Source organism: Ogataea philodendri (genome assembly GCF_020536065.1).
Source record: "Ogataea philodendri strain CBS6075 chromosome Unknown scaffold6, whole genome shotgun sequence".
NCBI lineage: Eukaryota > Fungi > Ascomycota > Pichiomycetes > Pichiales > Pichiaceae > Ogataea > Ogataea philodendri.
The window spans coordinates 395116-415658 of NW_025764087.1; the positions used below are offsets into that span (position 1 = coordinate 395116).

At 48.5% G+C, this 20543-nt stretch overlaps 19 protein-coding genes across 19 annotated transcripts; 12 read left to right on the forward strand and 7 right to left on the reverse strand.

Moving 5' to 3' along the window:
* Positions 1–37: 37 nt before the first annotated feature.
* On the forward strand, positions 38–1156 carry OGAPHI_005210 (uncharacterized protein; the record flags this gene model as incomplete). The annotated part of the gene is made up of 1 exon (XM_046206371.1): positions 38–1156. One exon carries the CDS (start codon positions 38–40, stop codon positions 1154–1156), a length of 1119 nt encoding a protein of 372 aa, XP_046060143.1.
* Positions 295–2052, reverse strand: OGAPHI_005211 (uncharacterized protein; the record flags this gene model as incomplete). Its single annotated transcript, XM_046206372.1, has 2 exons — positions 295–748; positions 1166–2052. 2 exons carry the CDS (start codon positions 2050–2052, stop codon positions 295–297), a joined length of 1341 nt encoding a protein of 446 aa, XP_046060144.1.
* On the forward strand, positions 1531–3302 carry OGAPHI_005212 (uncharacterized protein; the record flags this gene model as incomplete). The annotated part of the gene is made up of 2 exons (XM_046206373.1): positions 1531–1972; positions 2383–3302. 2 exons carry the CDS (start codon positions 1531–1533, stop codon positions 3300–3302), a joined length of 1362 nt encoding a protein of 453 aa, XP_046060145.1.
* OGAPHI_005213 (uncharacterized protein) lies at positions 2412–3502 on the reverse strand (the record flags this gene model as incomplete). Its single annotated transcript, XM_046206374.1, has 2 exons — positions 2412–3159; positions 3486–3502. 2 exons carry the CDS (start codon positions 3500–3502, stop codon positions 2412–2414), a joined length of 765 nt encoding a protein of 254 aa, XP_046060146.1.
* On the forward strand, positions 3501–4328 carry OGAPHI_005214 (uncharacterized protein; the record flags this gene model as incomplete). The annotated part of the gene is made up of 1 exon (XM_046206375.1): positions 3501–4328. The coding sequence occupies one exon, from the start codon at positions 3501–3503 to the stop codon at positions 4326–4328; it is 828 nt and encodes a 275-aa protein (XP_046060147.1).
* Positions 4329–4386: 58 nt separating this feature from the next.
* On the forward strand, positions 4387–5184 carry OGAPHI_005215 (uncharacterized protein; the record flags this gene model as incomplete). Its single annotated transcript, XM_046206376.1, has 1 exon — positions 4387–5184. The coding sequence occupies one exon, from the start codon at positions 4387–4389 to the stop codon at positions 5182–5184; it is 798 nt and encodes a 265-aa protein (XP_046060148.1).
* Positions 5129–6550, reverse strand: OGAPHI_005216 (uncharacterized protein; the record flags this gene model as incomplete). The annotated part of the gene is made up of 1 exon (XM_046206377.1): positions 5129–6550. One exon carries the CDS (start codon positions 6548–6550, stop codon positions 5129–5131), a length of 1422 nt encoding a protein of 473 aa, XP_046060149.1.
* A 329-nt stretch (positions 6551–6879) lies between these two features.
* On the forward strand, positions 6880–8403 carry OGAPHI_005217 (uncharacterized protein; the record flags this gene model as incomplete). Its single annotated transcript, XM_046206378.1, has 1 exon — positions 6880–8403. One exon carries the CDS (start codon positions 6880–6882, stop codon positions 8401–8403), a length of 1524 nt encoding a protein of 507 aa, XP_046060150.1.
* Positions 7239–7918, reverse strand: OGAPHI_005218 (uncharacterized protein; the record flags this gene model as incomplete). Its single annotated transcript, XM_046206380.1, has 2 exons — positions 7239–7798; positions 7882–7918. The coding sequence occupies 2 exons, from the start codon at positions 7916–7918 to the stop codon at positions 7239–7241; spliced, it is 597 nt and encodes a 198-aa protein (XP_046060151.1).
* A 142-nt stretch (positions 8404–8545) lies between the features above and the next one.
* OGAPHI_005219 (uncharacterized protein) lies at positions 8546–9427 on the forward strand (the record flags this gene model as incomplete). The annotated part of the gene is made up of 1 exon (XM_046206381.1): positions 8546–9427. One exon carries the CDS (start codon positions 8546–8548, stop codon positions 9425–9427), a length of 882 nt encoding a protein of 293 aa, XP_046060152.1.
* Positions 9428–10522, reverse strand: OGAPHI_005220 (uncharacterized protein; the record flags this gene model as incomplete). The annotated part of the gene is made up of 1 exon (XM_046206382.1): positions 9428–10522. One exon carries the CDS (start codon positions 10520–10522, stop codon positions 9428–9430), a length of 1095 nt encoding a protein of 364 aa, XP_046060153.1.
* An 81-nt stretch (positions 10523–10603) lies between these two features.
* On the forward strand, positions 10604–13107 carry OGAPHI_005221 (uncharacterized protein; the record flags this gene model as incomplete). Its single annotated transcript, XM_046206383.1, has 4 exons — positions 10604–11635; positions 11707–11960; positions 12051–12194; positions 12591–13107. The coding sequence occupies 4 exons, from the start codon at positions 10604–10606 to the stop codon at positions 13105–13107; spliced, it is 1947 nt and encodes a 648-aa protein (XP_046060154.1).
* On the reverse strand, positions 11694–18164 carry OGAPHI_005222 (uncharacterized protein; the record flags this gene model as incomplete). Its single annotated transcript, XM_046206384.1, has 1 exon — positions 11694–18164. The coding sequence occupies one exon, from the start codon at positions 18162–18164 to the stop codon at positions 11694–11696; it is 6471 nt and encodes a 2156-aa protein (XP_046060155.1).
* Positions 13359–14364, forward strand: OGAPHI_005223 (uncharacterized protein; the record flags this gene model as incomplete). The annotated part of the gene is made up of 3 exons (XM_046206385.1): positions 13359–13687; positions 13836–14051; positions 14154–14364. The coding sequence occupies 3 exons, from the start codon at positions 13359–13361 to the stop codon at positions 14362–14364; spliced, it is 756 nt and encodes a 251-aa protein (XP_046060156.1).
* On the forward strand, positions 14734–15972 carry OGAPHI_005224 (uncharacterized protein; the record flags this gene model as incomplete). Its single annotated transcript, XM_046206386.1, has 3 exons — positions 14734–14781; positions 15091–15519; positions 15748–15972. The coding sequence occupies 3 exons, from the start codon at positions 14734–14736 to the stop codon at positions 15970–15972; spliced, it is 702 nt and encodes a 233-aa protein (XP_046060157.1).
* On the forward strand, positions 16646–17004 carry OGAPHI_005225 (uncharacterized protein; the record flags this gene model as incomplete). Its single annotated transcript, XM_046206387.1, has 2 exons — positions 16646–16659; positions 16761–17004. The coding sequence occupies 2 exons, from the start codon at positions 16646–16648 to the stop codon at positions 17002–17004; spliced, it is 258 nt and encodes an 85-aa protein (XP_046060158.1).
* Positions 18165–18373: 209 nt separating the features above from the next.
* OGAPHI_005226 (uncharacterized protein) lies at positions 18374–20491 on the reverse strand (the record flags this gene model as incomplete). Its single annotated transcript, XM_046206388.1, has 1 exon — positions 18374–20491. One exon carries the CDS (start codon positions 20489–20491, stop codon positions 18374–18376), a length of 2118 nt encoding a protein of 705 aa, XP_046060159.1.
* On the forward strand, positions 18420–18668 carry OGAPHI_005227 (uncharacterized protein; the record flags this gene model as incomplete). Its single annotated transcript, XM_046206389.1, has 1 exon — positions 18420–18668. One exon carries the CDS (start codon positions 18420–18422, stop codon positions 18666–18668), a length of 249 nt encoding a protein of 82 aa, XP_046060160.1.
* On the forward strand, positions 19923–20333 carry OGAPHI_005228 (uncharacterized protein; the record flags this gene model as incomplete). The annotated part of the gene is made up of 1 exon (XM_046206391.1): positions 19923–20333. The coding sequence occupies one exon, from the start codon at positions 19923–19925 to the stop codon at positions 20331–20333; it is 411 nt and encodes a 136-aa protein (XP_046060161.1).
* Positions 20492–20543: the final 52 nt, after the last annotated feature.

Sequence of the window (20543 nt, forward strand, 5' to 3'; positions counted from 1 at the left end):
ATAAATACGCTTTATTTACCTACCGTATTTTGCTAGGATGGCTCGTTTAGCTAACAACCCGACGGTGGTGCGCGATCTTGCTGGGCGCACACGCAGCGGTACGCGAGCAACGCCAGAGACGTCGTCGAGTTCGATCGAACTCGACTTTGTGCGGAAGCGCTTTCTCCAACAGAACAAAGTGCTGGCCACCAAGAATTCCGAGCTCATGTCGAAGATCACCCAGCTCGAGGACCAATTGACGTCCACGCAGAGTGAGAACTTGGCGTTGCGCAACGCCGAGGCGAAAATCAAAGATCAGATCGGGAAGAGCCTCACCAGCCTGGAAATCGACTTGATAGGAAAGTTCCAGCAGATGATGGCCCAGATCAACCAGATGCGCCAGGAATTGGCCCTAGACGCCACAATGGCAGAGAACCAGCTTGCAGAGCTAAAGAACGCTAAATTACAGGAAATCAGAAACAGAGAACAGATCAACTCAGAAAGATGGAAGCGCAGAAGAAGAAGTCTATCTATCCGGGCAGAGACAGTGGAGCCAGAAACACCCGTTGTTGTGTACACGCCAGAACCAGAAAAGTCCGCTGTGGTGGAAGATCTGAGTACGCCGATGGTGGCACCCGTGTCACGGCCGCAGAAGGCTCCTTCGCCAGAGCCAGAACCAAAAGAGTCGCCAGAAGTTCTGGCTACTCCTCCACGGTCCAAGGGTAGCGGGTCCAAGGCAATTGAGATCCAGAGCGTGTCGCCCGAGATTCTCGCTACAAAACCCAAACGTCCTGCCGTTTTCCAGGACAACGTGGACCCGCTATCGATGCCGATGCCCGTGGGCAAGCAGCGCAGACGGTCGTCGATCTACATGTCGCGGAAGAAGCAGCGCAAGTCGCTTGTGGAAGAGTCACCCGAGATCAAGGCCCAGCGCGCGTCCATCTCGAGCTCCAAGAGAGCCAATCCGTTGCAGGAGCTGCAGCAGTCGCAGATCAACCAGCTGAGAAGACAGACCATCTCGTCGTTCTCGAAACAGACTAGAGACGATACGCCCGCAGACTCTGTTTTCGAGTTTATGGAAACTACCGTTAACAGCGACCAGGAGAACTTGAACCGGCAGCGTCGCCGGAGCATGAGTTTCCGCCGCACACCCAATGGTATCGAGGAGATTCATTAAAAGCGTTACACACTCATCTTCATCTTGATAGGCCCATACGGGTCGTAGTCGACAACCTCGAAATCTTCGAACTTGAAGTCGTCAATCGAGGTGACGGATCTATTAATTTTCAGTTTCGGAAACTGTCTTGGAACACGTTGCAGTTGTTCCTTGAGAGCGTCCACGTGGTCGCAATACACATGGGAGTCTCCCATGGTGTGGATGAACTCGCCCGGCTCCATGTCCACGACATGTGCAATCATATACGTAAGCAGAGCATACGAAGCAATATTAAACGGCACTCCTAATCCCATGTCGCAAGACCGTTGGTACATGATACAGCTGAGTTTTGGTTTCGAGTCCTTGGGGAAGTTGACGTAGAATTGACAGAAAACATGGCATGGTGGCAGGGCCATGTCTTTAAAAGCAGGCGGGTTCCATGCACTCAAGATGATTCTTCTATCGTACGGATTGGTCTTGAGAGTGTTTATGATCTTGGCCAGCTGGTCGTAGCCCTTGCCTGTGTAGTCTGTGTCGCAGTCGATGTAGTCTGCTCCGAAATGTCTCCATTGGAACCCGTACACCGGGCCGAGATCTCCTTCTCTTCTGTGAGTCAGTCCCAGCGAGTCCAGGTACTCTCTAGACCCGTTTCCTTCCCAGATCTTGACGCCCTTGACGGTGAGTTTTTTCGCGTCGGTCTCTCCAGCGACAAACCACAGAAGCTCGTGCAAAATGCCCTTGAAGAACACTTTCTTGGTGGTGAGCAGAGGGAAGGTGCCGTCAGAGAGCGAGAACCGCAGCTGTGGAGGCGCAAACAGAGAGAAGGTACCGGTCCCCGTACGATCGGGACGATGCTCGCCCTCCTGGATGATGCGCTCGCACAGATCAAGATACGCCTGTTCCTGGGTGTTTGTCATGGGGGTGGTTTTATGCAAAATAAATACGCAGCTGCGTTTTTCGCGTGCTCTGGAGCGGGCTGGTCGTGTCGCACCCTTGCACGGGAAACACAAATCCTGCTTACGCACCACACACCCGTGCACCAGACTGCCATTTCGCGGGCCTGAAATCGCTTGACTTTTATATCGGCTGCTATTGGCTGCTGCAAAAATTTTTCGACTTGGTGGGTGCACAATTGTTTACTGGCCTGGTGCGAGAGTGCCGTGGTGAGAAAATTCCTGCTCACTGGTTGGCCGGAATCCTCAAAGTTTTTTACTAAATATCTTTTGTCAATCAGACACTTGATAGAGCTTATATCATGTATTCCAAGCTTGGATCTTCATTGAGGCGTCCATTGAGACTGAGAGCCTTCTCCACCGCTACAACCAGTGTTTCTCCAAACACCAAGAAAGCTGTGCAAGGTGTTGTTGCTGCTGTTGGTCTTGGTGCCGGATACGTTCTTTACCAAGACTCGCAAACTGCCCAAGCCATGACTGCTGCCGAGCACGGATTGCACGCTCCTGAATACGGATGGTCCCACAACGGCATGTTCGAGACTTTTGACCATGCCTCGATCAGAAGAGGTTTCCAGGTTTACAGAGAGGTTTGCGCTGCCTGCCACTCCCTTGACAGAATCGCTTGGAGAACTCTTGTGGGAGTGTCTCACACTCAAAACGAGGTTAGAGCCATGTGCGAGGAGTTTGAGTATGACGATGAGCCTGATGACCAGGGTAACCCTAAGAAGAGACCTGGTAAGCTTGCTGACCACATCCCAGGCCCATACGCCAACGAACAAGCTGCCAGAGCTGCCAACCAGGGTGCCCTGCCTCCTGACCTCTCGCTGATTGTCAAGGCCAGACACGGTGCTTGTGACTACATCTTCTCCTTGTTGACCGGTTACCCAGACGAGCCACCAGCAGGTGTCCAGTTGCCTCCAGGATCCAACTACAACCCATACTTCCCAGGTGGTTCCATTGCGATGGGTAGAGTTTTGTTTGACGACCTTGTTGAGTACGAGGATGGCACTCCAGCTACCACTTCCCAGATGGCTAAGGACGTGACCACTTTCTTGAACTGGGCGAGCGAGCCTGAGCACGACGAGAGAAAGAGACTTGGTATCAAGGCTATGATCATTGTTACCTCTCTTTACTTCCTTTCTGTCTGGGTTAAGAAGTTCAAGTGGACTCCTATCAAGCACAGAAAGATCACCTTCAACCCTCCAAAGAAATAAACGTCAGCATCCCAAAATATAGACTAATAAGATTGTCCGTTTTGAAGACCTTTGGTTCTTGATTGTCTATAACATATGTACATCTATTCTAAACTGACTCTCTTGATCAGCGTCGATCGTCTTCGTCGGTAACTTTTTTTTTCTTCTCCCAAACCTTAATCTTTTTCTCTTATCCCCATATACTTTATCTGAGATCTCATGAGTCTTGATGCTCTTGCCAGCACCGTGGTCAACGCCAATAATGCGTTCATCTCGTTCCTGGACCACCTGCCGTGCGATATTGTTCGCTCGCTGTGGCTGACACAGAGCCTGAGTTTGAAGAACGATGGCCTGCGAACCCAGCTTGATGCGTTGCTCAAGAGCCAAAAGCCCGGAAAAATCAAGAAAACAGACGTTCTGCGCCAGATCGCGACCCTCAAGCGCCAGCTCGTGCGAAACTCCGCCGAACTCATCGCTCAGGCACGCTATTTGTCGCATATTCTAGCCAATCACCATAGCCGGGTTTTGAACGAAATACAACTGATGGATCTGCTCAAGTGCTCCAGAAACCCGCCCGATACACGTACCTGGAGCAAGTTCACCGAGTTCAAGAAGCGGTTCGTTTTCTCTGCTCAGGATGACTCCGACCACGAGGACGAAGACCCGCTTGCCCAGCGAAAGCCTACAATACCAATAAAGATAAAGAAACTCGTGCCGGTGGAAAAGGTTGAACAGCGGGAACAAACTCAACCGGCTCAGCCAGCACACAAGAAACGCAAGAGACGAATCGTGGAGAGCGATACCGAGGGGTCTCCAACACCCGCAGACCCAACACCCCCAGAGGAAGTGTACTGCTTCTGTCGCGGTCCGAGTATGGGAAAGATGATTGCGTGCGACAACTCGTCGTGTCCGATCGAGTGGTTCCATTACAAATGTGTTGGTCTCTACACAGAGCCTACAACGAGCAGGTGGTTCTGCAGCCCCGACTGCGAGCAGAAATACAAGGTCCGTGCTGCCAGAAAGAGACGCAGACGCAAAGGTTACTGAGTGAAAAAACTTGATGTAAATAATTTGTATAATAGACGATCTTTGAATACCAAAAGCGATGTATCGATTGCCGCGTTGTTCGCTACTGGCACTGGACGCATATGGTACCATCTATTCTCCTAGGGAGCCTTTGGACGTCCAATATAACAGAATTGCTGCCAATCGGAATGGAGAGGAGATGTCCGCAACAGAGTTTAATGGTCGGTTTAAACAGTCGTTCAAAAAGGTGTGGGCCGAGTTTCCAAACTACGGCAAATCTCAGCACCTGTCGATCCAGACTTTCTGGCACAAAGTGCTGTGCGATTTGTATCACGGCGACCAGCCGTTTATTGATGACATAATCAGACATTTTGGTACACGGAGAGCGTTCCGAGTGTTTGACGACGTTGAGCCGTTTCTGGGGCAGCTGAAACGTGCAGGGGTGCGGCCGTTGGTGGCATCTAATGCAGATAAGCGGGTGTTCAACTTGTTGGCCAACGAGTTCGCTCTTGACAGGTTTGTCAGCAACGAAGATATCTTCCTTAGCTACGATTTAGAAGTTTCCAAGCCAGACATCAAATTCTTCCAATTGATGTTGCAGAAGGTACAAAGAAGAGGAGCTATAAATCCGCAGGAAGCATGGCATGTGGGCGACGACCTGAAAAACGATATCGAAAGCGCGTTAAAGGCTGGATGGGGGGCCATTCTTGTGGACAGAGATAGAACCTCTGGGTTTTTGCGGAACATGGAGACAGCTCGCCAGCTCGGCGAAAAGTTCTATGTTGTTTCTTCGTTGCTCGCTATTGAGCAGGTTTTATCGTTCACAACAGCATCCACACACTCAAACCAATCAGAACAGCCAGCACGATGGCAGTAACGATTCCTGCTCCCACGCGGTCTTTTCTCTTGACGGTGATTGAGTTCGCATTCAGAGACTCCGAGTCTCCACTCAATCCAGCGTTGTTATCGATCGAGGACGATGCTCCACCTCTGCTGCTAGAGTCGTCGGAACTGGAGTCCGAGCTGTTCATAGGGTGTCCTGTGTAGTAATAGTATGGTCCATCGGCTGAGTCAATCAGAGTGTTCTGGATAACCTCCAACGCTGACATCTGCTCTCCGAGTCCGTACCATCCATCCCAACCACCGTAAGCCCAGTTTCTACCACAAGTGTGTCCGTCAGAACCTCCCGAACAAGACTGTGCTGCTCCATTTGCAGAAGTGTCCAGGATATCAAGAATCTTGTCATGGTAGTCAGGCACAAGCTTTGCCGTAAGTCCCATCATCCGACTGAAAACGGACTTGAAAGATCTTTGATCGTTGTTACACGAAGTGGATTTTTCACACATGTACTCAAACATAATGGAGTTGTTCAAAAAGGTTCTGGAAATCCCTTCGTACAGTCTGCCAACCTCTGTCGACCAGGTCTCGTTCTCTGTGTAGTTGTACATGTAAGCAGCACCACCGAGCAAGAGCGCATAGTTGTAAGAGTACTGAGTCTCCGAAAAGGTGGAACAGTTGTTGGTGCCGATCTTGGCACCATCGTAAACGGTATAGTACGTCCCGTCGTCACTCAAGGAAACATATCCGACATCCCTGAGCCAATCGTAAACTGTTTCTGCGGTCTCGGCATAAGTGTTGTTGGAAGTGTATCTTGCAATTCTTGCAGCGATGTTGAATAAACCAGCGTTCGAAATGGTGTTCTTGTAGTCGTAACCGGCGTTCCAGGTGAAAATCTGCCATCTGAGACCACCACCACAGTTTGCGGAGTCCCATCTGGACCACATGGTGTTGTAAACAGCCTGTGCAAGACCGATCCATGAAATGTCAGAATCATCTCCCGAGGGATTGGTGAAGTTTCGCTCAGCAGCCTGCAAAACAGCAAGTCCCCAGAAAGCTTGATCATCGTTACCTTCAGTGGCGGTTTGATTCGAGGGCATGTAATCTTTGTCCGAGCCGATTTGAGCTAGCAGAGCCTGAGAAATCAAACTTTCATATGTGTCGTTTTTGCAGAAGAACCATGTGTCGATCAGACCTCCCATGGCTTCACCGGCCTCCCACCAATAGTAAGGGGCCTGGAACATACCAACGGTACCACCATAACGGTTTCCCTCGTAATAGTCCATCATTCCGTCCACAATCAGAGTTGCTGCATCGCAAACAGAATCTTTGTCTCCGACGTCCAAAGACAGCGCGTTAGCCAACGAAAGTGACAAAAGGAAAGAAATCGATTTCAAAATCATCATCCCTGAAAACTCAAACAGGCACTTTCTCTAAAATGGGGCTAATGAGACGGTCTGTCTTTTTGTTTATTTGGATCAAAAAACTATCTTTTTTTAGAATCGACGCAGCCTCGTTTGGGCGGACGAATTTTTTTCCTAGGCCGTGTCGACGGTCGACTGGTTCTATCCTTACCCCCCTGGGGTCGGCTGAGGTGAAATAATAGTTTTAAGGGGGGCAAATTAATTAAGTAGAGCAAGAATTGGGTTATATTGGGAAAACCAGGAACTATTGGTCAAGGCGACGGTTACGGATTGGGATTGGTTACGGATTAAAGGGATATTAATGGTTTGTTATGAGTTCATCATCAAATTCTAGCGTCACCGTGAAAGCGGTTTATCTTATCGGTGATCATCACCAGAAACAAGTCTTTACCACAGACAGAAACAGACTTCTGTCTAAAAAGCAAATCATCAGGGAGTTGAGATCGAAACACACCGATAGACAGATTGTCCAATTACTGGACTCCTCGCCGCTCGAAGGTATCCAGCTTACCCGCAAAAGCAAGCGATCCTCATCGTATGTCCCACTTGTTTCCGCTGAGGATTTTGCAAATCTGAAACGCAGCTTAACAGTGAAGAATAATTTGAAGTTGCACGTTACATTTGTTCCTGTCCAGCAGGACACTCAAATCACGGACTACACCAAGGAGGTTCAGAAGTTTCTCAAAAGAATTGAGGATCTTTTCAGTAGCAACGAGAATGTCAATCTTAAGAGTTTGAGCAGCTCCATCTCCGATAATTTGACCAACTCGGACTTTATCAAGGCGTTCAGCAATCTGATCGATGTCAATCTGTCCAAGATCGTGGTCAAGATGGAGGGCACTTCAGAGACTGCGCCGGAACCAGAAATGGTGGTGCACAAAAATGTCCATTGTGATGGTTGCAACAAGCAGATCGAGGGAGTCAGATACAAATGTTTGGAATGCCACGACTTTGATTTCTGCTCACAATGCGAAGAGAACAACGCCGAGGCGGTTAGCAACCACTTACCGGACCACCAGATGCTCAAGATCAAGAAGGCAGAAAGACCGAAATTGGGCGCTCGCAACATAGTGGTGGGATACGTTACCCCTTCTTCTGACGAGTTTGAGCCTTCTGTCCCGGAGGTGACTGTCGAGTCTGCACAAGTGTACGATAAAGATGTTTCAGACCGTCTGCTCGAGTTGGGAGCCAATAATGGCGAGAAACTCAATGCGTTTTCTAAACAATGCGCTCAAGCCGAGTTTTTGCTGAAGTTATTCGAGCAACCTCAGAAGAATTTCAGCACATTCACCAGAAAGCTAGCCGATGTGTACAATGGTCAGCTGGAAGAAGGCTCGGTCCACGCATCATGTTTTATCTTGGATTCGCGTGTTTTATTTTTGGGGGTTACTAATCGTCTTCACCGCGACCTGTCAAAGCCGGTGGTGAAGCTTTCGATTGACGGCATCACCAACGACCTCGATCTACCAGAATTGATGGAGCAAAATAGGACGGTTTGGGTGTTTGCGCATCTGGACGACTGGAAGCTCGACACTATTTCCGCGGAGTCGGTTCTCAAGGGCGAACATGTCATAAACACCGAGCTTCGGGAAGACGCCACGGAGGTCAGCAACGGAGTTTTCGAGTTTGTGGATGGAATCGGCTCGTGTGTGCTGCAGATTCCAGATTCTGGTGCCGAGTCGCAAATGGAGGTTGACCAACCGGAAAAGGACCAGGAGCAAGACTCCGAGTTTGTTGTTGTTGGCGAAGAAGAGTACGACCTGACCGGATCCGACGGCGAGCGCTCGTTATTTGACGATTACGACATCCTGTCTCCTGCCGAGTGTGAGGATTAAGACCGAGTTCGTGTTACAGCCAGTCCTTATGTACGAGATAAACTCGGTCTTTTCCCAACTAGGAAACGCCGGATTTTTTTATATCTTGGATAAGAGAATAATAAATAGGAGAGAATTTTCCTATAGAGACAGTAAAGTTGCCATGTTTCTATTGAAGAAGGCGTTAAAGGACCCGAACACAGCAGAAGCGTCGATCTCCAAGGTTTTGCCGATTTCCGAGCACTCCTCGAGCTGTGACGCCTCTGAGTGCCACAATCGTTACTCGGCATCGTGCTTCAAGTTGTCGCCAGATGGGGCCAATACTCCGCTCTGGGAGACCGCGTCTGTTCCTGATTTGCACGTGCTGGTGTCTTCGGGAAAGACTGACTGGCAAAGAGACCCGTTCGATGCTCCAGGCACGATTCTTGAGCATGTCTCGAAAACGATCAAAGGACCAATAGCACGTGACTTCAAGTTCGACACGATGCTAAGCACAACGTCTCTGGCGCTGAACGAGCAGGAGTTTGCGGCCTACAGCAACCAGGAGAAATGCGATGTGCTGCTGATGCCCTACTTTGTGTGGATACGCGGGATTACAAAGGAGAACTGCGAGGCAGTGTTCAAAGAAGTGATTGGATCTTTTTTGAGTGGAAAAGCCATCGCGGCCGAATTCCGGGGATGTGCCATAACTAAGGACGAGTCCAAGTCGTTTGTGCTTTTGTGCTCCCACCGCACAAGGGACAAGAAGTGCGGCATCACCGCTCCAATCATGAAGAAAGAGTTCGACTCCCAGCTCCGGGATCTGGAGCTGTACAGAGATCCTGGCGACGATAGACCGGGAGGAGTCCAGGTGGTGTTTGTCAACCACGTTGGAGGTCACAAGTACGCCGCCAACGTGCTCATATACAACCACGGCGGCGAGGCTGTCTGGTTTGCCAGGTGCACTCCACTCAACGTGAAACCAATCTTGGACGAAACCGTTCTTCAAGGTAAGGTGTTTCCTGCTTTGGTCAGAGGAGTGAAGAACTTCGACGTGACCTGGTGATTAATTATAAGTGGCCGCGGTGGTGTGGCTATTGAAGAACCGTAGGATGTTGAGTCTGAACATGGCAGAGTCCTTGGCCTCGGTGCTCACGTTTTCTGTCAAAAGCTTTTCGAGTCTTGTGATTTCCTTCGGGATGAAGTCATACGGCCCATTCACCAAACTATTGACTAGTTTTGTGTAATATCTAATTTCTTTGCTGTACTTGTTTTCCGTCTTGAGTTGGTCGATCGCCTCGGTGAGAGGTTTGGCCAGCTTGACACGCTCGTTTTTGCCAGCCCCAACAAACTTGGCCACCAATGTGTCCAACGAGTGGAGCAGTCCGGCCTCAGGGTGTAGTCCTCCGTCCTCGGATCTGGTGGTTCCTGCGTTTTCGTTGATGAACTCAGTCAGAGCACTCAGAGATCTAGGACCTTGATAAAATTCGGGCTCGTCCAAGTTCCCGTTCTTGATGTACACCAAAGTAGGGAACCCTTGCACCTGGAACTTGTCCTGGATCCACTCTGTTGCCTCCGGATCGGTTGTCTGAACACGTCCAACAACCACGATGTCCGAGTCCTTGGCGAAATTGGCCGCAAGTTTATCCCACGTTGGTTTGAGGTTGTTACAGTGGCCACACCAGTCAGCAGTGATGGAGATGAACGCGTCCTTTCCCTCCGTCAGCTGTTCGATGTTACCATCATGCAAAGCGACAACTGGCGCTGGAGCCGTTCCGGCGGGTTTCACGCCCGTGTGGGCCACAATGAAGTTGGTGAATGCCTCCACGGATCTTGCGCCCTCGTACTCGATGGGGTTTTGCAGATCGCTGCTCTTGAACAGCTTCAAAGTTGGGAAAGCGTTGACGCCGTACTTTTTGCCGACACTGCGGTGTTTATCAGCGTCAATACTCACGATTTGCACGTCCGGTCTCTTGGAATAAACCTCAGCCAATTCCTCCCAGATCGGCTCGAGTCTCTTGCAATGGCTACACCACGAGGCATAAAACTTGACCAGCGTGGTTTTTCCCGACTCCAGCACAACCTCATTAAAATTGGAACCTTCCAGTTCCAACACGGAACCGAAAACAGCAGCAATAAATAGAAAGATGGTAAACCTCATGAAACAAGACACTAATGGTGACAAGTATGATTTTCGAAGGCTGTGTCAGAAATATTTTCTCCTTGTTAAATATTTTCAAAAATGCCCTCCAAGGCCTCCAACATGTGCGAGCGGTGCCAAGTCACCAAGGCGGTGATGCGACGGCCTAAGAACTCACAGAAACTGTGCAAAGAGTGTTTTTTCCACGTTTTCGAAACTGAGATCCATCTCACCATATCCAAAGAGAACCTATTCTATCCAGGGGAGAAAGTGGCTATTGGGGCCTCTGGTGGCAAAGACTCCACCGTTCTGGCGTCTGTGCTCAAGACACTCAATGAGCGGTACGATTACAAGTTGAAATTGGTGCTACTGAGTATAGATGAAGGAATAGTTGGTTATAGAGACGACTCCTTAGCCACAGTTAAACGGAATCAGACCCAGTACCAAATGCCGTTGGAGATCATCTCGTACAAAGACCTCTACGACTGGACAATGGACGAGATTGTTTCCTGTTCGGGAGTCAAGTCCTCGTGCACATACTGCGGAGTGCTCAGAAGACAGGCCCTAGACAGAGGAGCAGCAAAGCTCGGAATCAACCATGTGGTGACGGGCCACAACGCGGACGATATGGCTGAAACGGTTCTCATGAACCTGTTACGCGGAGACACTGCTAGACTCGAGAGCTCCACAAACATCACCACCAAATCTTCCGGATCGCCGATCAAGAGATCTAAACCGTTCAAGTACTGCTACCAAAAGGAAATCGTCCTGTATGCGCATTATAAAAAGCTCGACTATTTCAGCACGGAGTGTACTTACGCACCAGAGGCGTTTAGAGGAACCGCCAGAGCGCTCATGAAGAATCTCGAAAGTGTGCGCACTTCCTGTATTCTCGATATTATTTATTCTGGAGAGCATTTCAAGCTCAAGCAAAAGAAAAAGAGACCACCACCAAAGAAAGACAGCACGCAGGAGGTGGAGATCAACGCCGATGGATCTGTTTCGCTATCCAAGAACGGAAACCGCTGCGAAAAGTGCGGATACTTGTCCACCAACAAGATCTGCAAAGCATGCATTCTTCTACAAGGCTTGGAGCTGAGCCGGGCCAAGCTGGCAGTCAGCTCCGAATCGCCGGTTAAGTCGCCAGAAGCCCCTCTTCAACAAAGATTACAACATCTATCGTTTTAAACGGTCATAAATAATAGGACTTGCCTGAAACTCCTTCCAGCTCCTCGAGTTGGTCTTCGGTGAAGAACTGGGAGTCGATATGCCATGTATCCTGTCTGGTTTTCTTGAACATGGACAGGCTTGACTTGGCAGTCCTGGAAATGGCACCTTCGTACGTCGAACATCTGCCGGCCAGGATCCACAGCACATTAGGAAGCCATTTTGGAGGGGGAGATGTGTACGGGAAAGCGTTCAGCAGGGCACCGAGTCCCAAAGTTGCGCCGTGCACGAGGTTAGTCTCGTCCATAGTGAGTTTCTTGGACTTTATGCGACGGTGGGAATTGATGATTTTTGTGAATTTCTTGACATAGCTCTCGATCAGGGCCTGGGACTCAAAGGCAACCGAGCCGTGGATCATCGCAGAGAATACCGCAGCAGCCTGCTCCTTGACAGAAACGGGAGACAAGTACAAGAACGAAACCACCTTTTCAATTAGTTTGGCCCGCTGTTTCGAGCTGATGGTCATGTATCTCACTGTGTAGTAGCTTTGTAAAATTGTTAACAGATGGTCCTTCTGGACCATATTTGGACTCTTGAGACCAAAGTCGTTGATCATCAGGTCAATGAATGTTTCTGTTTGCTCGTTGTTGTAGCGGATCGAGGCGATCAGGAAATAAATAACGTTGGTGTTGAGATGAACCAACTGGCAAACGTCTTTCATGGTGTCGAGTTCAAATAAGTGCGGGATGATGTAGTCTTTTAGGTATGGAACCAGAAGAACACCATGGGCTGTCTTAAAAACATATAATAGCAACGTGTGGAGTCCACGAACATGGTACATGTACTCAGACTCAACAATCTCCTGTGTAGAAAGTCCTGAGATGGTCTTGCTTAGTTCCTGAACTTTCTTTAAGTAGTCCAGCAGACACTCTGCAAACACGGGAGAAATCTCAAATGGCGCCAGTCCGAGTCCACCTGGTGCGTTTTGGTTGGCCTGGACAAGTTGTTCGCTGTTGTGGAACGATAACGACGAGGTGAACAGGAAAGAATCAAATAGCACGGAAGCAGATCTTTCGGAAACCGTTTGGTATGGGTGCGACAGCGACTTGAAGAACTTGCGAGTGAATCCGTCGAAATCGTGGAACCTGTTCAGGTTCGACGACATGTACGCTTTCAGGAACCCAATCCGCGACGAGATGATGAACGGAGAAACATCACCCGTCCGCGGGATGTCAAAGTTGGTGATGAGAGACACAAGCTCTGGACACCGGCGACAGTCGAAATGCGCAGGCAGCCACCACGAGAACGTTTTCCAGATCTTGTGTGTTGACTGTGTGATTCCCGTCTTGAAGATCTCTGCCAATTTGGTGGCTATTTGGTGGTCCGTCTCCTTCAAGTACTTTGGATTGTGCTTTGCAGCAAGTAACAGAGCACAGTAAAGCTCGCCCAACGCAACATGTGTTTGTTTCTCTTCTCTGTTGTAGATCTCGTCGCAAATCTCAAGCCATTCCTGGTACTTCATGTTTGGAGTGTATCCGCAAGAACAAATGTGCACAAGCAGCGAGAGATAGTAAACGAGATCGGGTTGGAAATCGGCATTGGCCTCAGACTCGTCCATATGGAGCTTCAGGGTTTGAAGGATCCACTCCTTTGTGATCAACTGGCCAAAGCTTGAAATGGTCTCTGTGTCATGTGGAGAAAGGTTCAAGCTGGTGGATGGCTCGTTAGTGACAACTTCCATGTCGTTGTTCCAACACAAAGTGGACACCCAAACTTTGCTGTCAATAAAGAACTTTGGGTCCTTGAAATTGGCCATCTCTTTGAAGAAGCCAGCAGGATTGTCTTTGCCAATAAACTTAGAAACAGGAGCAACATCGACCAGTCTGAAATCCAGCGAGAAGAAATTGCGCAAGTCATAAGAAATCATAGATTTGGTTCTCGTAGCATCAAGAATCGACGCAAGCCACATGATACACTCCTCCGTAATCTCGGGATGGATACCATTGACAGAGTTTCCCAGTAATAGCAAGATATCCGGGCTCAGAGAAACCTCCAGATTCGACTGCACTTCGGCTAGCAATCCCAAAACCTTGAGTCTGAACTTCCAAGACAAGTCTTCCCGTGCACGTTGAAGAACGCTCGACTCCAACCGTTTGAGTCGTCCGAGCATAATTGACCGTTTGTGGTCCTTTGCCAATTTCAAAGACTTGACCTGTTCTTCGAGATATAGGCCTGGAGGCTTGATGGTATCGACCAACTTGTTCTCAATCATACAAACTGCACTTGGGACCTTGATATGGTTCTTGATGGATGAGTACAATTTCATTGCCAGAGCGTTGACTTCAGATTCATTCACCTCGATCGAACGAGCAAGCAGCTCTTCGTACTTGCCGAAATGATGGAGACTCCGTTCTGCAAATCCTTTAAACTTGCGGACCAAGAAGAATCGAAGCACGTTCTTCAACCGCTCTCTGTCGTCGTTCAGCAATGCAACTTCCCACTCCTTGAAAATACCATACACAAGATTTGTACAGTTGAGTATCTTTCTCAATGCAGATCCAAGAACCATTGTTGAAGTCTGGGCTGTCTCGTTGTATCTGCTTGCTGCCAAAGTGACGAGATCCTTGATCAACAACTTATCGGTTTCTCCTGGCAGTCTGGACGACCGCGAAACGGAAAGCCTGTTGCAATGGTAGATTGCAAGACGGGCTCCAATGACTGTTCTGGAGTATGGAGAGCTAACATGGGGAATATTGAGTAGGTCAACAAGGTGAATCTGATCAATAAAAATCGGGTTCTTGGAGGTGAAGTTTCCACAGCTTTCTAACCAGCATTGAATACAGTGAACCACTTGCTGACTCAAATCAACAGCACCGTCTTGCTGGATCAGACACGATATCAGCTCGTGCAAGCATCTACCAATATTCTCTCTAGCCTGATGAAGTTTCACGTACGTTGGATTGCAATGATTGGAAAGGGTACTCTGTCCATCAAAATGGTAACCAAACGAGAAAAGAACAGGGGGACCACCAGTAAGATAGCTTGTCAAACCCTCAGAAGCCACCATGGTGGTAGGACTGGCAACTCCGCTAGGGATCTCAGACTCTGATTGTGTACTATACTGGTCAGAGTCGTGTTTTGAAAACTCTTCGGTCTCTTGATCTTGATGGTCCTCCAAATCTGGATCTTCAAGAAGACTAGCTTTCACAGGTTCAACCAAAATTTCTCCTGGAATATCAGCAGGCAAGTTTTCTGGCTCTGGAGAGTCTGCCATCTCAACGTCTGACCGATCTTCAGATATACTGGTCATAGAAGCGGACGCAGATAATGGGGTTGACGCAAGTTTGGATGAGTGAAACGGATTGGAGCTGAAGTTCGGATCAAATAACGTGCAAATACCAGCCAGAGAGCTCTCCAACAAGTTGACATTAAACTCGATTCTGTCTGAATCAGCCAAAGAAATCTCTTCTTTGACATCAAAACTCCGAACAAACTGGTTGATTTCATTTATTGCAAGAGAAGTGACAAAGTCAAAGAAGTCAACAGCCTGTTCGATATTCTTGGCAGAAGGCACGTACCAAGAAAAGTCCAAGTTGTCCTTGTCAAACCTGGCCTTATCGAACTGGAATCCACCCCAACATCTTTCGTCAATTGGTCCATTCTTCTTAATCCAAGACTTGGAAATAAGACGCCGTTCCAGCAGTCTAGGAAGAGTGGTTCCAGCCAAAATAGATTCTGCGATGGTGAGAGACGCGAATGCCGCTTCTCCTTTCAATTTGGAAAGTCTAAACAAAATCAGGTCCTTGATTTCCTTGAGCGTTGTGTCATCTAGCCCAGTCGCGCCTAGGAGAGTACCTGACAAAAGTTTCAGGTACCATGTCAACCGAGCATCTTTGGCAAGAACGTCCTGAGTCCGCGAAGCACCCGCACCGTTATCGATCTCATCGTTCACCTGTTCAACTAAGTAACGATAGAATCTTGGGAACTGAGTCTTTGGATCTCTTCTGATGATCAGCTCGAGAATATTGAAGAACACAATAGCCACCAAATGTTGGACATTGTTTGTGATGTATTCGTAGAAAGCATCTGCTAACTGTCTGAACAATTCGTCCGACAATGACTCAGTTAATGAGTCGAATGTTTGCGAAATGAAGACACTGGCTTTAGTTTCCATCTGGCCATCATCCTCTAAACTTGGAGAAAACTCAAGGTACTTGAATGCCTTTTCTGTGAACTGTCTGATGAATTCGGAAAACAACGAAGAGCTCGATTTCAAGGCCTCAAGTTCAAACTCTGGATCATAAGGGAACTCGTCTGGAACCTCCTCCTCAAAAATCATCTGTCTTGGAGAACTCTTGAAAAATTTAGAGTTCAGATAAGCCAGCTGCTGGGAAGTGAAGTCCAAAGCAATCAGTCCATCGTCACCCGCGCCATTAGAAAGGTCCGTTAGCGGAACAACAGCAGCCACGGATTTGATAAACTCTAAAGTCAAGATGGTCTTCTCTGGATCATTAGAGTCGATTCCTGGAACAAGCATCAGCAATAGTCTTGGAATATGCACTCGGTAAACAGGAAGTAGTGCCATGTATCTCACCAACACACATAATTCATGCAAAACAACGTTAATACGATGTGTTGAGTTGATCGACTCAACGGAATTGTAGATATCCATCAAAACATCGTCGAGGATTTTCTTTGGATTGATAAAGGCCAAGATCTCCAGGGCAGTGATGTATCTCTTTCTATGCGAGACGGATTTCGACTGGACACCAAAATGAATGAGTGGCAGCAAGATGTCAATGAACTCGTCGGTAAGTTTTGGAGACAGCTTGATATCTTCGGGAAGCTTTGAGTAATCGTCCAAATATGAATGAGATAAGGACTTATCTTGACGCTCTTCAAGGAGTCTGATATGGAACACTATGGCCATTCTCTTAACGGCCTGTGATAACAGCGCCGACCAAGCACCAGTGTTGGATGGATGAATCAATGTATGCAGTGCTCTCCAGAACGTTTTCAATAGATCGAAGATCCCGTCTTCCTCCAAAGCCTGTTTGGAAGTCATGGAGTTGATGATGATTTCGATCAACAGTTTAATGTACTGGGAATTGCGGTCGTCTTTTCTAAACGATCTGGAAGTCAACAACAATTGGTTCATGATGAACTTGAACTGGGGCTCTGTGAAGATACCGTATTTGCCCATGACCGCGACCTCCGGGTCCTTACATAGCGCTTTGAGTGCTTTATCTGAAATGTTGGCCACCACAGTCACCAAGGAAGAGATTTCTGGAGTCAAACGTTGCGAGGTCCAACAGGAGAAGAAGAACGGCAGATAGTGTCTGATATCCTTTTCATCGTAGGAAACGATGCCGTCTTTCACAACTGGCTTCTTGAGCACAATTGGAATCAAAACGGCCATCTGGACAAATGAGATGGAAACTGACTGGTTGTTGTATCTGGCCATAATCTTAGCCATGATTTCTGGAACGCTATCTTCATCAAAGAACGTGTTCACCTTTCCGGCAAACTTGACCAAATGTCCAAATCTGTGCTCGTCTGTAAAATGAGAGGTGCCACTTGCGTCAGCCATAATGCTCGAGAGTTCCTCGTGGAAAGGTCTCCAATCGAGTCTGAGTCCCTTTTCAAATAGAAGATCTTTCTCCTTGAGAAGCAGGAACGAAACCCCAATGTAGAACTGGATGTTGATATCCTGGCCCCTTGAAAGGATGAGCGCATAAAACACCTTGACGAGGGCAATAGTCAAAGGAACAGGGATCACGAGACCCATTCTCAGCAGATTTTTCAGTTCCTTGGTCCAGTGCTTCAAATTGATGATGGCGGCGGATCGCACCTCGATATTTGGAACAGGAGTGGCGGCAAACTGGTCGTCTTCGGCTTCAGATGCAGAACTTTCGTCGTAATCATCTTCGTCGAGATTCTCCTGGTCGGTGTCCATGTCTTCTCTTTCACTTTCTGTCTGGTTCAATGTCTCGTAGAAGTGGTCATTATACTCTTCAGACGATTGACTCAAGAGGATCGATCTTGCCTTTTCGAGATCAGCAACACTGACACTTAATGCGCCTTTCAAATCCTCGGACTTGATGGCAATATAGAGATGCGAAACAACATGACTAAGATAGCGATATTGGTCTTTAATAGACTCTGTCTTGTAAGGTAGCAGTTTCTTTGGGTTGAGATCTTTGCGAACATCGGTCGAATAGAACTGAGATGATTTGTCCAGCTGCAGTCGCATGGTTTCGTCGTCGTCCTCCGGCACATTCAGACCATAGTGCGTCAGACACTCGGAGTCGTCTGACGTATCGTAGGACTTCAACGTTGCCGTGGAACTATTATATTTTCTCGAGTCTACCAGGTTATTCTGCAGAATTGAGCTCATTCGTGACATGTTGGTTCCTGAAACCGTTCGTGACAACGGCGAGCTTTCTCGAGGAGAGTTCATCAAGTAACTCCGAATCTTATTATAGTCGCCCGTCATGGTTGGTGGGTGTTACCTGAAAAGCAATAGAAATACAAAACAAACGGGGTTGTTCAATTGTATCTGACCAGAAACAATATGAACGACGAATCGGTGCAAACTTCGAGATGTTGAGATATTTCAAACTGTTAGATCAAGGAAGGCAAAAAAAAGTCAATCGCCTTTAATATGTCTAATTTCTTATGTAAATGCTTATCTTTTTTCAAAATTTAACCACCAATTCCTGCACTGAAAGCTGTGGCCCAAACGCGCGACATGCCGTTGTCGAGCCATTTGTACTGGAAATTGGGGTTCGAGAAGAACTCGTACGACGATTTTGGGTCAAACAAGGCCAGGTTTAGCATCAGAATGCCCTTCCAACCGTCGTCCAAGTTTGCAACCACAGAGCCAAGCTGCTCGTTCCACTCTTCCTGGACAAACTGCGGGTTTCTAATGAACGACGATATTGGTGTGATTGGAAGCATGTGGATCCCGTGGATGTACTCCTTGTTCATACCAAAATAGGTGGCATGGTCGATCTTGTTCTCGAATAAAATGCCAGAAACCTTATTGGCCTTGAAGTTTGGCGGAATCACCGTATTATCTGACCGATACAGCATGTACATGTTCATTGCACGTTTCTCCACAGCAAGAATCAGTGACGCCAGGTTCTCCAGCTGCGCGTTTCCCGTGACAATTCCCCAAAGCTTGATTCCGTAGTAGCAGTGGTAGTCTTCGCTGCTGCTCTCCTCGTCCTTGCCGTCACCGTGAGCAAACAGCCCGTTGGCAAAACTGTGCCCGTTGAAAAAGTCAAACGACCGCAAAACAGGGAAATACGGATCCCTCGTGCTTGGATTGGCAACGTCTCTGATCAGACTCTCTATCCATTTCTTGGATCCTTGCAAGAACGAGCCGTCGCCGTACGTTTTGTCTGCCAGAGCCACCAACGCGGCTGCGTGGATGTGGTAGCCGTAGTGGAAATGGTGGTCGTTGTAGAAACAATTACCGAAATCAACGTAGAAGTTGCCGTCTTGCAACCCGCCAGTGGAAACTATACCTTTCCATTTAGTCTCGTAAACGAGCGGTGCCTGCTGTTGGTTGCTAATGAACCTGCCAAACGCCTGCTTCATCTTGTCCAGCTGTGTTTTGGCCAGCTGCTCATCCCGTAAAATGAACGCAGCAACATACAACATGTAGGCCCCCTTGTCGAGGATCTTACCGGCCGTGTACATGGAATCCGTGTTGGACGCGTTAACCACGTCAAACGAGGCAATCTCCTCGTTGGCGATCTGACGAATGCGGTCCAGTTTTTCGGCCGAGTAGCTCGTGGATCCGTGCAGCTGGGACCACGGAGCAAACTGGATCTCCTTTGGTGGAAGCTGTTCCACCACAACAAATTGCCGTGTGAGAAACGCTCTCATCTGGCCCTTACAGGTAGAGTCGAGCACCATGTTGACATGTTCTGACGCTGTTTGTTGGTCAAACGCCTCGTACTGATGCGGCAATGCCCATTGGATGGTCTTCCCGCTTGAAGAAGTTCCAGCCAGCTCATAGTTGAAACAGTACTTGGTTGTCTCATTCACCGACCCAGACAGCGTCATGTTGACGACATATGCTCCAGCAGCCGCGTCGTACGGTTGCTCGTCGCCGCCTAACTTGGCAATCTGCACCAATCCAGCACTGTTACCAACAATCGTGTTCTGGTCTCTCAGTTGCAGGTCACCAGTGGAGTAGATCACCCATCTGTTCTGGTCAAAAAGCGTGGCCACGTACTTGCGCATGTTACTGAACTGTCTCTGCTCCAGATTCTGGATCCCGACTTTGCTCTTGATCAACGGAGCAAGGTTCTCGTACACTCCAGTGACAAACCCCATTCCTTGCACAACTTTGGTGGACATCGAGCCGCCGGCCGAGTTGAACTTGAGTCCGCAGCTGAACCGCTCGCACTCGCCCACCAGCAGCTCGTGGCCCTGCTGGAACTGCTGCGCGCTCAACAGCAACGAACAAATGCCAACAGGGTTGAAGAAGTACTTGACAGGGTTGGAATTGGGGTCTTCTCCAAACACTTTCTGGGAGTTTGCCGTGTGCGAGATTCCAAGCCCAACAAAATCGGGGTCCTTAGAATACCAAACGCTGTACGGATGGGTCCACACGGGCAGTGTTTGTTCCTCCACGAGGAAGTTGCCGTAGAAGTTGTTTGTTTGGATCGGTTTGTCCTGTTTGTAGAATCTCGGCAGGGGAACCGGGTGAGTCGAGCCCTGAGGAACAGCAGGCGCGTCTGTGGCGATCGGGCCGAAAAGGTCCCCGGAATTGGTCTGGTAGTCTCGTGGGGGAATAGCAGGGGCCATTGAAATTGCACAAGGATATTTTCGCGGCTGTGCACTGAAAAATGTCATATTT